The 13,562-nt window shown below is 44.6% G+C and overlaps 1 protein-coding gene across 1 annotated transcript; it reads right to left on the bottom strand.

Annotated features, from left to right (window-relative positions):
- Nucleotides 1-215: 215 nt before the first annotated feature.
- LOC132836302 (insulinoma-associated protein 1a-like) lies at nucleotides 216-2,063 on the bottom strand. Its single transcript, XM_060855708.1, has one exon. The coding sequence runs from the start codon at nucleotides 1,871-1,873 to the stop codon at nucleotides 746-748; it is 1,128 nt and encodes a 375-aa protein (XP_060711691.1). The 5' UTR covers nucleotides 1,874-2,063; the 3' UTR covers nucleotides 216-745.
- Between the last annotated feature and the right edge of the window lie 11,499 nt (nucleotides 2,064-13,562).

The following is a 13,562-nucleotide window of genomic DNA, read 5'->3' as shown; positions in this document are numbered from 1 at the left end:
ACGCTATTCCCAGTTGTAAAAGGCCTGGGGAGATCGACGTCGGGTTGCAGTCTGAGCTTTCAGAACTGAAGGGGATCGATCACTGTGAGGGAAACGTAACGAGCGGTGTGCAGCAAAGGCAGGTCAAAGTTAGACCAGGCGAGAGGGGCCGAATGGCCTCCTCCTGTCCATCATGTTCAGCGCGCCCCGCACAGATACCCTCCGCTGCCAAAGAAGCATCGACCGCACGCAAACGGATGTGTTGACATTTTATTTGAAACACCTCAGGAATAAACAACATTGAAAGCTGTGACAGGTGATAGCTGTCCCTTCGCAAACCGTAAGAGAATATAAACTTTCCGTTTCTGTTGAGGCGCAAATGTCACTTTCAATCATTGAGAAAAATACAAAATTCAGCTGTACAAAAAATTACTCTTTTGTTAACCCACCCCAACCGGACAAAAAAAGTTTCTAAACAGTCATAGGAAGATCTTGTACAAAAAAGCATTCTATATACATATAAGATTAACAAAAAAAGCAATATATAAATAACTTATATAATTTATACTTTGTATTTAAACCATTTTTACTGTTACAAGTACCAGGCTAGTGAACTTTGCCCTTGCTTCTCTCTCCTGGTTTCGAGACTGTTTTATTCGCGTTATTTTGGAAGTTCCTTTACTCTTCATTCACACACACACACAATAAATAAGACCAAGACCGGGTGATGGGGTTTCGGAGTTTATGTTTCGATTCCGCTCTCGTTTCACATCACCGCCGGCGCCGTGGACAGCTGCAGCAGCATCACTTGCCTGTTCTCCAAGGGCTGACACTTGCCATTGCTGAGGACCTGGCAGGAAGAGAAGGATGCCTCAGGACCTGAGCAGGCGAGTCCTGAGTGCGAGCTGACCTCAGGCTTCCTCTGGGGCCGCTGGAGGTAGACCTGGCCGCCTGACAGCAGCATGGAGCCTCGGTGAGTGGCCATGTGCTTCCTGAGGTAGGCTTGGCGGCGGAACTTCTTACCGCAGAGCGGGCAGTCGAACAGCTCTTCTTCCAGGCTAGGCGACTCGCAAGGCCGGCCGGAGGGGCTGGCCGGCTGCTCCTCACTCCTGGCTTTGCTCTTGTTGCTCTCCTTGGCCCCCTCTTGCCCTTGCAGGCCGCTGGGGTTCCTGGGCTTGTGCCAGCGGCAGTGAGAAGCCAGGTTGGCCGGACAGCTGAACACCTTGTCACATTCGGAGCAGCGATACTCCACCCGGACGATTCTGGAGCACCGGTGCTGGGCGAGGGACAGGGCATCGGCGTATTCCTCCTTACACAGCTGGCAGATGAACTCACCCAGGGGCTGGCCTGAGCTCTTGTGCTGCTGATAGTCCGTCAGCTCTTTGGTGATCCTCAGCCCCAAGACCGGCGAAGTGGTCACCTCGTCCCGGTAAGGCTTCCTGTCCGCCCGGGGCTTCTTGCTCTGCACCTTGGCTTTGGCCGGAGGCAGTTGCCTCTTGACCGCGTGGATGCTGGTACAATTGGAGCCCATCTTCACCTCCTCATCTGACACCGAAGCCACGAAGACCGCTCGCCCCAGCGATGAAGCCAGAGCCAAGGGGCTGGGGAAGGATTCCGCCAGGATAGGCGAGCTGGAGTTGCCTGGCCGACCTGGGGAGCCAGGGCAACTGCTGACTGGCCGGTTCGGGCTGCGGTCCGGGGCGCAGGGGGAGCTTGGCATTCCACAGTATCCCGGCCTAATGTCAGTGGAGGAGGTGGGATGTAGAGAGGCCCTCCCCTGCCCCCATAGGGACGGCACTGCCTCTGGAACGCCCCATTCCTCTTCGACGCTGCGTACCCTGTATGAGACAGGGGCAGCTCTCTTGGTTCTCTTCACCAGAAAGCCTCGGGGCATCTTGGCTCAGGAAGTTCGTGTCTTGTCAAACCAACAACAACAAAAAAAACCCCAGCAGCCTGCAAGTGAGCACTGTACTCTGTGCTGCCAGGGAGAACAGGAGCGTGGGCAAAAGCAGCAATCTTTCCCACTTTGGAAGTGTTCAATCGCCGCACTGTTCGGGCTATTTAAAGGCTGCAAGATCCCATTGTCTGGTCCATCTCAAGCAGATGGCTTGAGATGAAGAACCAATCAGACAAAGAGGGTAATCTGATCCAAGAGGGACTGTCGAGTCTCCCAGGAGGCGCCAGATGTACCTGTTCTGACGCGTGTTTGCTCCCCATTATGTAAATGACGATAAGGGAGCCACACGTCCGGCCTGCTCTTTTTTGTCCTGCTCCTATTCATAGCACACGTGCCGGGGCTTTGTCCTAATTCAATAGAGGCAGGGAAAGAAAGATAGAGAGAGAGAAGAGGCCTCCTTCTGGGGGAGGGGGAGATGGAGAGGGGTCCCTTCGCGTCTCCAAATGCGCCCGAGCCAACTCTGTGGCTCTTTTGTTTGCAACAGATCAGACTTGAGACCCCAGGCTGTCTGATTCACACAAAGCCGAGAGCGAGCGAGAGAGAGAGAAACTGACAGAGAGAGTGAGAGAGAAAGGGACTGACAGAATTAGAGAGGAAATAGAGAGATGTAGTTAACACACGTCGATAGAAAGGAGAAAAAGAAAGAAAGGGACTGACAGAATTAGAGAGAGGAAATAGAAAGATGGAGATAACACACCGAAAGAGAAGAGAGAGAGATAAAGGGACTGACTGATTTAGAGAGGAAATAAAGATGGAGATTACACACACGAAAGAAAGGGACTGACAGAATTAAAGAGGAAATAGAGCGAAAGAGATAACACACGCTGAAAGAAAGGAAAAAGGGAATGACAGAATTAGAGTGAAATACAGAGATGGCGGTAAAACAGTCTGAAAGAAGAGAGAGAGAGAGAAAGGGGCTGATTGAATTCGAGAGAGGAAATAGAGAAATTGAGATAGCACATTCTGAAAGAAAGGAAAGAGAAACGAGAAAAAGAGACTGACAGAGACTGACAGAGAGGGCAAGAAAAGGCAGGCAGGCAACCAGAAACAGAGAGATACAAAACTACAGAGATGGAGAGAGGAAGCACATGCGATAGAGTAAGGAGAGGAGAGAGTGACTTATTTCTAAGGAGTGGAGAAAGGGAGATAGAAAATGAATAACAGAGGGGGGAGAGAGTACACGCGAGGAAGAGAAAGACAGGACAGTAAGAAACAAGCAAGAGACTGACAAATGCAAAGAAAGAGAATAAATAGTTGGAGAAAGAGTGAGATAAATATTGAGAACATTTGAGAAAAAAATCAGAAAATGTTTTGGCTGATAGACAAATGTTAAGAATCTATATTTATATCCCATTAATGTATATAATTTACACTGAACTGTCAAATAACTAATAGTTGGTTACCTAATTTGCTTTCTGTGCTGGCCCTTTTTAAGAATCTGAGGGCAAAGATCAAGAAGAGACCCACTCTGTTCCAGCGAATGCTCAAACTTCAGGCAACTGGTTGCCTCACCCCTCACTCAAATCTTCAGCAACCTTTGTCACCTGTCTGATTTCACATCTAATGTTGATCTTGCTTTTGTGCACCTCCTGTGCACTGTAAGCTTGTATGCCTCGCTCTGTTTAAACGCCCTATGATCTGTAAGACCTTGTATATGATGATCTCCCTATACTACATGCATAACAAAACTTTTCACTGTACTTAAATATATGTGAAAACAAATTACATCAAATTCACTTCACATCTCCACCTCCCTCCTAACCTTCAAGCCAAGATCCCTTTCAGATCCTTTCCTGTGGTTGTTCACCACCATTTTGTAATCCACCCATCCCTGATTAGCCTGTGTCAGACTTCCAGCACCTGCAGTTTTTTTTGTTTTTATCCAAAATGTGAGAGTTGATTAATGAGAGGCAACACTCCATCCTGAGTTCAGTCAGTAAAAATTGTAAGACTTCTTTCCTAGCAGCACTGAGTGCACCTACATCACATAGACTGCAACAGTTCAAGAAGGTTGCTCAGCATTAACTTACGGGCAACTGGGGAATGGACGAGCATTAGGCCAATGTGGTGTATCTCCTGTGGAAGGATTAAAAAAAAACTCTGGACATGATAAAGTTAGGCTTCCAGAACATTCTAGGCACAAAAACAAAACATTTTATCGTGGGATTGGAGGAAATATGCATTTATGCTGCACCTTTCACCACCTCAGGATGGCTCGCAAGTGTTTTATAGCCAATTAAGTCCTTTTGCATCATGTTCACTGTAGAAGTGCAGGAAACATGTTAACCATATTGTGCACAGCAACACCCCCCAGCTTGCTCTGAGGAAACATCACTTGACCCAAAATGTTAACTGTGATTTCACAGATGCTGCCAGACCTACTGAGCTTATTCAGCAATTTCTATGTATTTTTTTCTTTCCATGAAGTTGGATGAGGGAAAAGTGCTTTATCCCGGCACACCTGGAAGAATTCCTGCTCTTCTCAGTGTGATGGATATCTTTTACATCTGTCTGAGAAGGTAGAGGAGATCTGGGTTCAATGCCTTATTTAGGAGATTGCATCTCCTACGATGCAGCACACCCTGCGTCCTCAAACCTCTGAAGTGGAACTCAAACCCAGGACCTCCTAAATCTGAGCAGCAAGAGAGAGTAAGCTCAGAATACTTTAGCAGGGCAACTGGATCCTATACAAGTCTAGCCCAACCCAAGACTGCATTCTGATTTACTTTTGAATTCTGGAAGACTTGTGTGTCTCAAATGAGCTTGACAGCAGCCCATAAAGTCTGTACGGAAATCTCTCCCCAGTGCTGTATTCAATTCATTCCTGCACCGTTCATGTACAATTCTGTTATGAAACAAGTACCAGACATTCCATAAGGTGACAAAAAAAATCTTAATAGAGATTGCAAAAGAGTCAACTTGAACTCACAAAGTAAAATAAGATAAGTATCGAGATGTACTGTTTATGAATGAATTTGTTGATTTCTCTGTCTCCCACTCTGAGATCATGGGCTCAAGCCTCAATTCAGAAGCAATCCAAGCAGTGACAGTGCTCGGGGAATGCTGCACTGTTGGAGGTGCCATCTTTCGGATGTGATGTTAAACCAAGACCTGCCCTCAACACATGCACGTAAAAGATCCCATGCCGCTACTGGAAGAGAAGCAGGGAGTCCTCCCCAGTGTCCTGGGGCCAATATTTATCCTTCAACCAAGAACAGATTATCTGCTTATTATCACATCACTGTGGGAGTTTGTGGTATGCAGATTGACTGTCACAGTTCCTACACTGCAAGAGCAGCCACGCATCCAGAAACAAAGCTGCTTCATTGGTTGTAAAGCGCTTTGGGACATCCTGAGGTTATGAAATGCACTATCTAAATAAAAGACTTTCTTTTGTTGTGTGCATATCAAGATTCTACAAGTGCCCTCCACCTCCATCCTCACCCCGTGAAGTGTAAATATATCCTGTCACTCCATTAGACACAGGGCATGGATTGTGAATTTGAATAAGCCTGGCAGTAAAATAAATTTTATTTATGTGGATTTAATTTGTCAGTAAATACAGTGGGACGCAAGGCAGTGGATGGGGTTGGTTGGGGGTGGAGGGAACGTTATAACCTATGAAACAGCTCAACAACCTCAAACATAAGAGTCTGGTCGATTAGAAGTGTTGACAAGACCCTCACTTCGCCATGGCTTAAGGAGAGACGATTAAATGGAGTGCTGCTTTGATGCGCACACATACACATACACACAATAAAAAGTCTGCATGGCACACGACCTCTTTCATCCCTCCTGTGTGTTTTGGCTGATTTGCATCTGGCTAGAGGCTGTACGACAGTCTGTTCAACCACCCTCCCCTGCAACTCCTCCGTCCCCCAACCCCAGGGACTGGCTCATGTGGACAAGGGCCCAACAGACACACATCCATTCCAAGCTCTCTTGTATTACCATAAAGCTGCACATCTTATTAACCCCTGCTGCAGTATTGAAAGAACAGTCCTGATCAATCAGTAATGAATGTACATTCCCAACCTCTCTATCCTGTCTTCTTTTTCTCCCTATTCTCAACTGCCTGTCTCCTGCATTCCCCTTCTATATCCCCCTTCCTGTATTTAGCAGGAAAAATATAATTAGTTAATTGAATGCAGCAAGTTTTGTGGTGTCTTTCAAAGAGTGGATTTGTGTTCTAGTGCCTTTCACAACCTCAGATTGTTTCAATGCACTTAACAGCTAATGAAGTACTTTACTTGAGGTATTGTGACTGTTATAATTTCAGAAATATGGCAGCCAACTCTGTACACCAAGATTCTACAGACTGCAATCTATTTTAGTAATAAAGGATAAGTATTGGACCAGTGCACAGCTGAAAACTCCCTGGCTCCATACTGAAAGAGGTGCTGTGGGAACTCGAGAGAGATTTAATATCCTTTCCAAAAGTGACCCCCTCCAAAATTCGGGACTCTCTTCATAATGGCACTAGGGAATGTCAACCCAGGTTATGGGGCTCAAGAACATGAACCCATGAATTTCTGATGCAGAGAGAACACTGCATACTCTGAGTGACAGCATACCCTGACACAGGTCAGTCTGGATTATGCAAAGTGCAGGATGCCACCACGCTGTTCTTGTGTGTATACAGAGTCTGTGTCGAAATGGAGTCCATGTTAGCTGAACAAAAAAATAAACTTTGCTGTTTTCTCCCTCACTGGCTTGATTTTGCCAACTCTTGCTCGGGTGTGGGGTTTTATTGACATATGCTATCCAGTGGTCACTGTCAAGTCACAATGGTGTGGGCACAAGTTGTTTTACCAGAGTGAGTATCACAACAGGGCCCGATTCCACTAGTATGTATGATTGTCAGTTTAGCATCGAGGATCTGAGCTTTGGCTCCTTTTTTTTGTACACTCAATAAGGAACCAGACCTGAAAGATTCTGGTCTCTGATTGGCCATTTAGAGCCATAGAGCTGTTCAGCATGGAAACAGACCCTTCCATCCAACTTGTCCATGTCGATCTGATGTCCTAAACTAATTACTCCCATTTACCAGCATTTTGCCCATATCCCTCTAAACTCTTCCTATTCATGTGCCCATCCAGATACCTTTTCAAATGTTGTCATTGTACCAGCCTCCACCACTTCCTCTGGCAGCTCATTCCATACATGAACCACCCTCTATGTGAAAAAGTTACATCTTAGGCTCCTTTTAAATCTTTCCCCTTTCACCTTAAACCTATGCCCTCTAGTTTTGGACTTGCCCACCCCAGGGAGGAGACCTAGGCTATTCACCCTATCCATGCCCTCATGATTTTATAAACTTCTATATGGTCACCCTTTTCAGTCTTTGGTGCTCCAGGGAGAATAGTCCCTGCCTATTCAGTCTCTCCCTGTAGCTTATAAGCGAAACAATGAACTAAAAGCTTCCAGAAAACTGATTGGCCTCAATTTCTGATCTGGGGATTAGATTGGCTAGTGAGGATTGAATTCAGCTCCATGGATTGTTATTAATAATGTCAGGACTGGTGGCTGAGAGAAGGGGGATTTCTGGAGTGTGGTGTAGTGTAGTGGGGTTAGAGAAGCACAGGGGAAGGGAATAGGTGGGAGAACAGAGGAGAGGAATGTAGAAGAAGAATGGGAAGAAGAGAAAGGAAAGGAGTGCATGGAAAAGATATTTCAGGCTACTTTGGATCTGGTAACATGTAATGAGGCAGGATTAATAGATGGTCTTAGAGTAAAACAAACTCCCAAGGAAACAGCGACCATAACATGGTAGAATTTAGCTTTCAATTTGTTGATATTTTAATCAACCTGATCAAAGATGTTATGACAAACATCTAAAACAGGTGGGACTTACCCCAGCCCTCCTTGGCTACAAGGTAGTGAAACTCCACTGTGTCACAAGCACCCTAGCTTTCAATTTGTCATTCTTTTAATAGTATACCTCAGTGTTCATCTATGACATCTTCTAATCAATGCTTTTGGAGATGTTACTATACACCCCTGGAGGAGGTGGGGCTTGAATCCAGGCTTCTTGGCTCCCAGGATAGGGATGCCACCACTGTGCCACATGCAACTTTCAAAAACAAAACCACAAATTGCTGGAAAATTTCAGCAGGTCTGGCAGCATTTGTGGAGAGAAATCAGAGTTAATGTTTGGGTCCAGTGACTTCTAATGAATTGAATTCTGAGGGTCATTAGACCCGAAACATTAAGTCTGATTTCTCTCCCCAGATGCTGCTGGACCTGCTGAGCTTTTCCAGCAATTTTTATTTTTGCTTCTGATTTACAGCATCCGCACAGCATTTGTTTTTTATTTACTCTAATTTTCAATATGTCTTATTTTTTTCCTCTCTATCCAAAAGTGCTAAAACTGAGCATGTTCCCACTGCCAAAATCACTGTGACTGTATTTTGCTTTTTTTTTAAACTAGCTCACACCACCAGTATAGACCTTTGTGTAAGTTTTCAATTTGTCCTATTTTCTTAACCAATCTGTTCAGAGATATTATTACACACTTCTGGAGCAGGTGGGATTTGAACCCAGGCCTTTTGGTGCAGGGGTAGAGACACTACCACTGTGAGAAACTTGGATCAGTTGTACAATCCTAACTCAGTGTCATTACAAAGAAATGAGAGCTGAGCTGTCTGGAGTGGAGCTGGGAAAAGAGTTTAGCTGAAAAGATGGATGAAAAACAGTGGCAGACTTTTAAGAAATAACTCATGATTCATAACAAAGATACATTCCAGTGAGGAAGAAGGATTTGAGGAAGATAATAAACCAACCATGGTTAGCCAAGGAAGTTAAGGATAATAACAAATTGAAAGATTAAAAAAATACAATGTGGCAAAGATTGGTGGTAAACCAGAGGATTGGGCAAGTTTTAAAAAACTTTTGCGTGGGTTTCCTCTGGGTGCTCTGGTTTCCTCCCACAGTCCAAAGATGTGCAGGTCAGGTGAATTGGCCATTCTAAATTGCCCATAGTGTTAGGTGCATTAGTCAGAGGGAAATGGGTCTGGGTGGGTTATTCTTCGGAGGGTCAGTATGTACTTGTTGGGCTGAAGGGCCTGTTTGCACACTGTAGGGAATCTAGTCTATTCTAATCTAATCAAAAGATGACTACTAATAATAAAAAGGGAGAAAATAATTTTTTTAGGGTAAACTGGCGAGTAATATAAAAATGGACAATAAGAACATTGTTAAATACATAACAGGAAAAGGAGAGGCCAATTGAAATTAGGCCCCTTAGAGAACGGGGCTGGTAATATAATAGTGGGGAAATCAGGGAATGGCAGAGGTGTTGGAGAAAGTGAGGACTGCAGATGCTGGAGAGCAGAGCTGAAAATGTGTTGCTGGAAAAGCGCAGGAGGTCAGGCAGCATCCAAGGAGCAGGAGAATCGACATTTCGGGCATGAGCCCTTCTTACATGATTCCTAAGAAGGGCTCATGCCCGAAACGTCGATTCTCCTGCTCCTTGGATGCTGCCTGACCTGCTGCGCTTTTCCAGTAACACATTTTCAGCTCTGATAAGTCACGGGGACCTAGTGGGTTGCATCCTAAGATAATAAGAGAAAGTAGCTACAGCAATATTGGATGCACTGACAGCAATCATCCAAAAATGCTTAACAATGTCCCAAAGGACTGAAATACTGACAATATAACACCCTTATTCAAAAAAGGAATGAAACTGAAGTCAGATGACTATAAGCCACCTAATTTGATATCCATCATTGGAAAATTTTAAGAATCTTTTCTAAAGGATGTAATAGCAGAGCATTTGAAAATACATAATGGAATCAAAACAGAATCAGCAGGGCTTCACGAAGAGGGGATTTTATGCCTGACAAATTTATTAGAATTCTTAGAGGAGGTTACAAACATGATAGATAAAGAGGAATATTAGATCTAACATATTTGGATTTCCAAATGACAAAGACATAGGCATTAAAGATAGGAACAGGAGGAGGCCATTTGGACCTTTGAGCCTGCTCCGCCATTCATCACGATCATGGATGATTGTCCGACTCAACAGCCTGATCCTGCTTTCTCCTCATAACCTTTGGTCCCATTCGCCCCAACTGCTATATCTAGCCACCCCTTGAATACATTCATTGTTTTGGCATCAACTACTTCCTGTGGCAATGAATTCCACAGGCCCACCACTCTTTGAGTGAAGAAATATCTCCTCATCTCTGTCCTAAATGGAATCTCAGAGTGGGACCCCTGGTTCTGGATGCACCCATCATTGGGATCATCCTCCCTGAATCTATCCTGTCTGGGCCTGTTAAAATTTTATAAGTCTCTATGAGAGCCCCCCCTCACTCATTTGAGCTCTAGCAGAAACAGTCCTAACCTTGTTAATCTTTCCTCATACATCAGTCCTGCCCTCCCTGGAATTAGCCTGGTAAACATTCGCTGCACTCCCTCAAGAGCAATAGCATCCTTCCTCTGTAATTGAGACCAAAACTGCACACAATATTCTAGGTGCAGCACTGCAACAACACATCCCTGCTCCTTTAGTGGGCGGCATGGTGGCACAGTGGTTAGCACTGCTACCTCACAGCGCCTGAGACCCGGGTTCAATTCCCGACTCAGGCGACTGTGTGGAGTTTGCTTGTTCTCCCCGTATCTGCGTGGGGATGCTCCGGTTTCCTCCCACAGTCCAAAGATGTGCGGGCCAGGTGAATTGGCCATGCTAAATTGCCTGTAGTGTTAGGTAAGGAGTAAATGTAGGGGTATGGGTGGGTTGCGCTTCGGCGGATCGGTGTGGACTTGTTGGGCCAAAGGGCCTGTTTCCACACTGTAAGTAATCTAATCTTTACTCGAAACCTCTTGCAATGACGGCTCACATACCATTGCCTCCTTTACCACTTGCTGCACCTGCATCCCTACCTTCAGCAACTGGTCCACAAGGTCACCCAAGTCCTGCTGCACAGTCTGCTCTCTCAATTTACAGCCCTTCAGGTAGTAATCTGCCTTCTTGTTTTTGCTTCCATAGTGAATAATCTCACATTTATCCAAATTATACTGTATCTGCCATTGATTAGCCCACTCACTCAATCTGTCCAGATCATGCTGAAGCATCTCTGCACCCTTGTCATAGTTCACCCTCCCACCCAACCTGGTATCATTTGCAAACTTTGAGATGTTACATTTTGTTCCCTCATCCAAATCATTAATATATATTGTCAACAGCTGGGATCCTAGCGCTGATCCCTGTGGTACCCCACTCATTACTGCCTACCAAACTGAAAGAGCCCATTAATTCCTACTCTTTGTTTCCTCTCTGCCACCCAGTTTTCTATCCATCTCAATATACATCCCCCAATTCCATGCATTGTAATCTTGACAATAATCTCTTATGCATGGCTTTGTCAAATGCTTTATGAAAATCCAAGCATACCACTTCAACTGGCTCCCCCTTGTCAGCTCCACTGGTTACATCTTCATAGAATTCCAACAGATTTGTCAAGCATGATTTCCCCTTCACAAATCTATGCTGACTCTGTCTGATTCTGCCACTGCTTTCAAAATGCTGTATTATAAAATCCTTGATAAATGCCTTTGATATGGTACAGTTTATAAGATTATTTAATAAATTAGGAACCATGTTGTTGGAGATGGGAGATTAGCATGGATAAGGATTAGCTAACTAATAGAAAACAAGAGAATTGGGATAAAGAGAGGGGAAGTTTTCAAGATAGCAACCTCCAATGGGTATGTTCCTGTTTGGGTGTCTTTGGAGAGGGGGCACGTGGTGTCGATCAATGCTCTTGATGCCTTTAGAAAGGTGTGGGCACTGCAGGAGACACACTACATTATTTACCCCTCCAAATCCATTTTTATTTATTCCTTTCCTTTTTTCCCTACCCAGCCCTCACTTTTGATGGTTCACTTTGCCCATAATAGGCTTTGCTTGTGAATATTTAATTGGCTATATGGGTGATTATTGTTGGTAGTTAGTAGTTAAAACAACAAAATAAGTCACAGTGATTTGCTGGTGGGAAAGTTGCTGAGTTGAATGCAATAGCACCTCCAGGTAAAAAGAAGAAAATGTCTTTTAAAGAAAGATGGCAAACTTTATCCAGTGGAATACCATAGGAATCAGTGTTGGGGCCACATTTACAATATATATTAATGACTTGGATGATAGAAGTGAATGTACTATAGCCACATTTTTGGATGAACAAAATAGGTGAGCGGGCAATTTGTGAGGATGCCACAAAGTGAACAGAGGGATATAGATGAATTAAGTTAGTGTGCAATATTTGGCAGCTGGAATATAGTGTGGAAAAATGTGAGGTTATGCAGGAAGAATAAAGGAGTTGAATATTATTTAAGTGGAGAAAGGCCGCAAAGAGTTGCGGAACAGAGGAATTTGGGGGTCTTCATTCAGGAATCACAAAGAAGCTCGCATACAGTACAAGTGAGCAGGTAATATTGAAGGCTACTGTAATGCTGAACTTTATTTCAAAAGGTATGGGAAAGTACAAAGAACTGCAGATGCTGGACATCAGAACCAAAAATAGAAATTGCTGGATAAAACTCAGCAGGTCTGGCAGCATTTATGGACAGAAAGCAGAATCAATATTTCAGAACTAAAGAAGAGGGGTCACTGGACCTGAAACTTATATTCAGCTTTGTCTCCACAGATGCTGCCAGACCTGCTGTATATGAAGGGAAAGTTTGCTAAATGTAGACAAAGCATGAGTTAGACCACACCTGGGATACTGTGAACAGTTTTGGTCCCCTTACCTAGGGAAAGATATACTGTCATTGGAGGGAGTCCACAGAAGGTTCAGTAGTTGATCTCAGGTATTGAAGGATTTTCTTATGAGAAGTTGTGTAGGTCAGGCCAATACTATTTACTCTAGAAGGATGTGGTTTGTTTGAATGTTCATAGTTGAGCTAAATTGTTAATCAGTAAGGGAGTCAAGGGTTATGGGGAACAGGCAGGAAAATGATGTTGAAAATGATCAGACCAGCCATGATCTTAATAAATAGCTGAGCTGATTTGATAGGAACAAAAGTAGGCCATTGGCCTATGTCTTTCAGTCTGATAGGTAGGTGAGGAAAGGAAAGATTGGTAGAGGGAGAGGGCAGTAGGAGTGGCCTGGGAATGTAGAGAGAGTTGGAAAAAAAGAGACGAGACAAAGGGAGAGTGGGATAAAGATGTGAGAATTGAGGGAAGTGGAGAGATGAGGGAAAGGGTGATGGAGAATGGTTAGGGGAAAGAAGGATAGGTAAGGAAAAAGTGGAGAGGTAAAGTAGAGGGACAATTTGAGGGTTGAGTGGTGAGGGGAAAAGGGGGTGAGGTGATAAATGACATGAGGGGAGAGTGGAGGCAAATGGAGGGGAGAGGATAGAGGTGAAAGAAGAATGGAATGTAGAGGAGGAGAGAAAGGGGAGAAAAGAGGTAATAGGAGAATGGGGAACAGAGGGAAGAGGAGGCGTGATGGGAGGAAGAAAGGGGAGTGGGGAGCTGGGGGGGGTGGAGGGAGAGGAGGAGAAGGAGTTTGAAATCCTTTTATTGATGAAGGAGATTTTTAATCAATTCCCCCTCCCCTTTTTACATGACTCTTCTACAAAGCAATCGTCTGAGACCCCTAACCACCTCCCCGCTCCACCT

Source organism: Hemiscyllium ocellatum, chromosome 46 (assembly GCF_020745735.1).
Source record: "Hemiscyllium ocellatum isolate sHemOce1 chromosome 46, sHemOce1.pat.X.cur, whole genome shotgun sequence".
Classification (NCBI taxonomy): domain Eukaryota; kingdom Metazoa; phylum Chordata; class Chondrichthyes; order Orectolobiformes; family Hemiscylliidae; genus Hemiscyllium; species Hemiscyllium ocellatum.
This window is presented reverse-complemented; position numbering and strand designations above follow the sequence as displayed.

What these genes read in the sequence shown, in the direction of transcription:
- LOC132836302 (XM_060855708.1), bottom strand. Translation starts at nt 1,873, where the DNA reads ATGCCCCGAGGCTTTCTGGTGAAGAGAACCAAGAGAGCTGCCCCTGTC.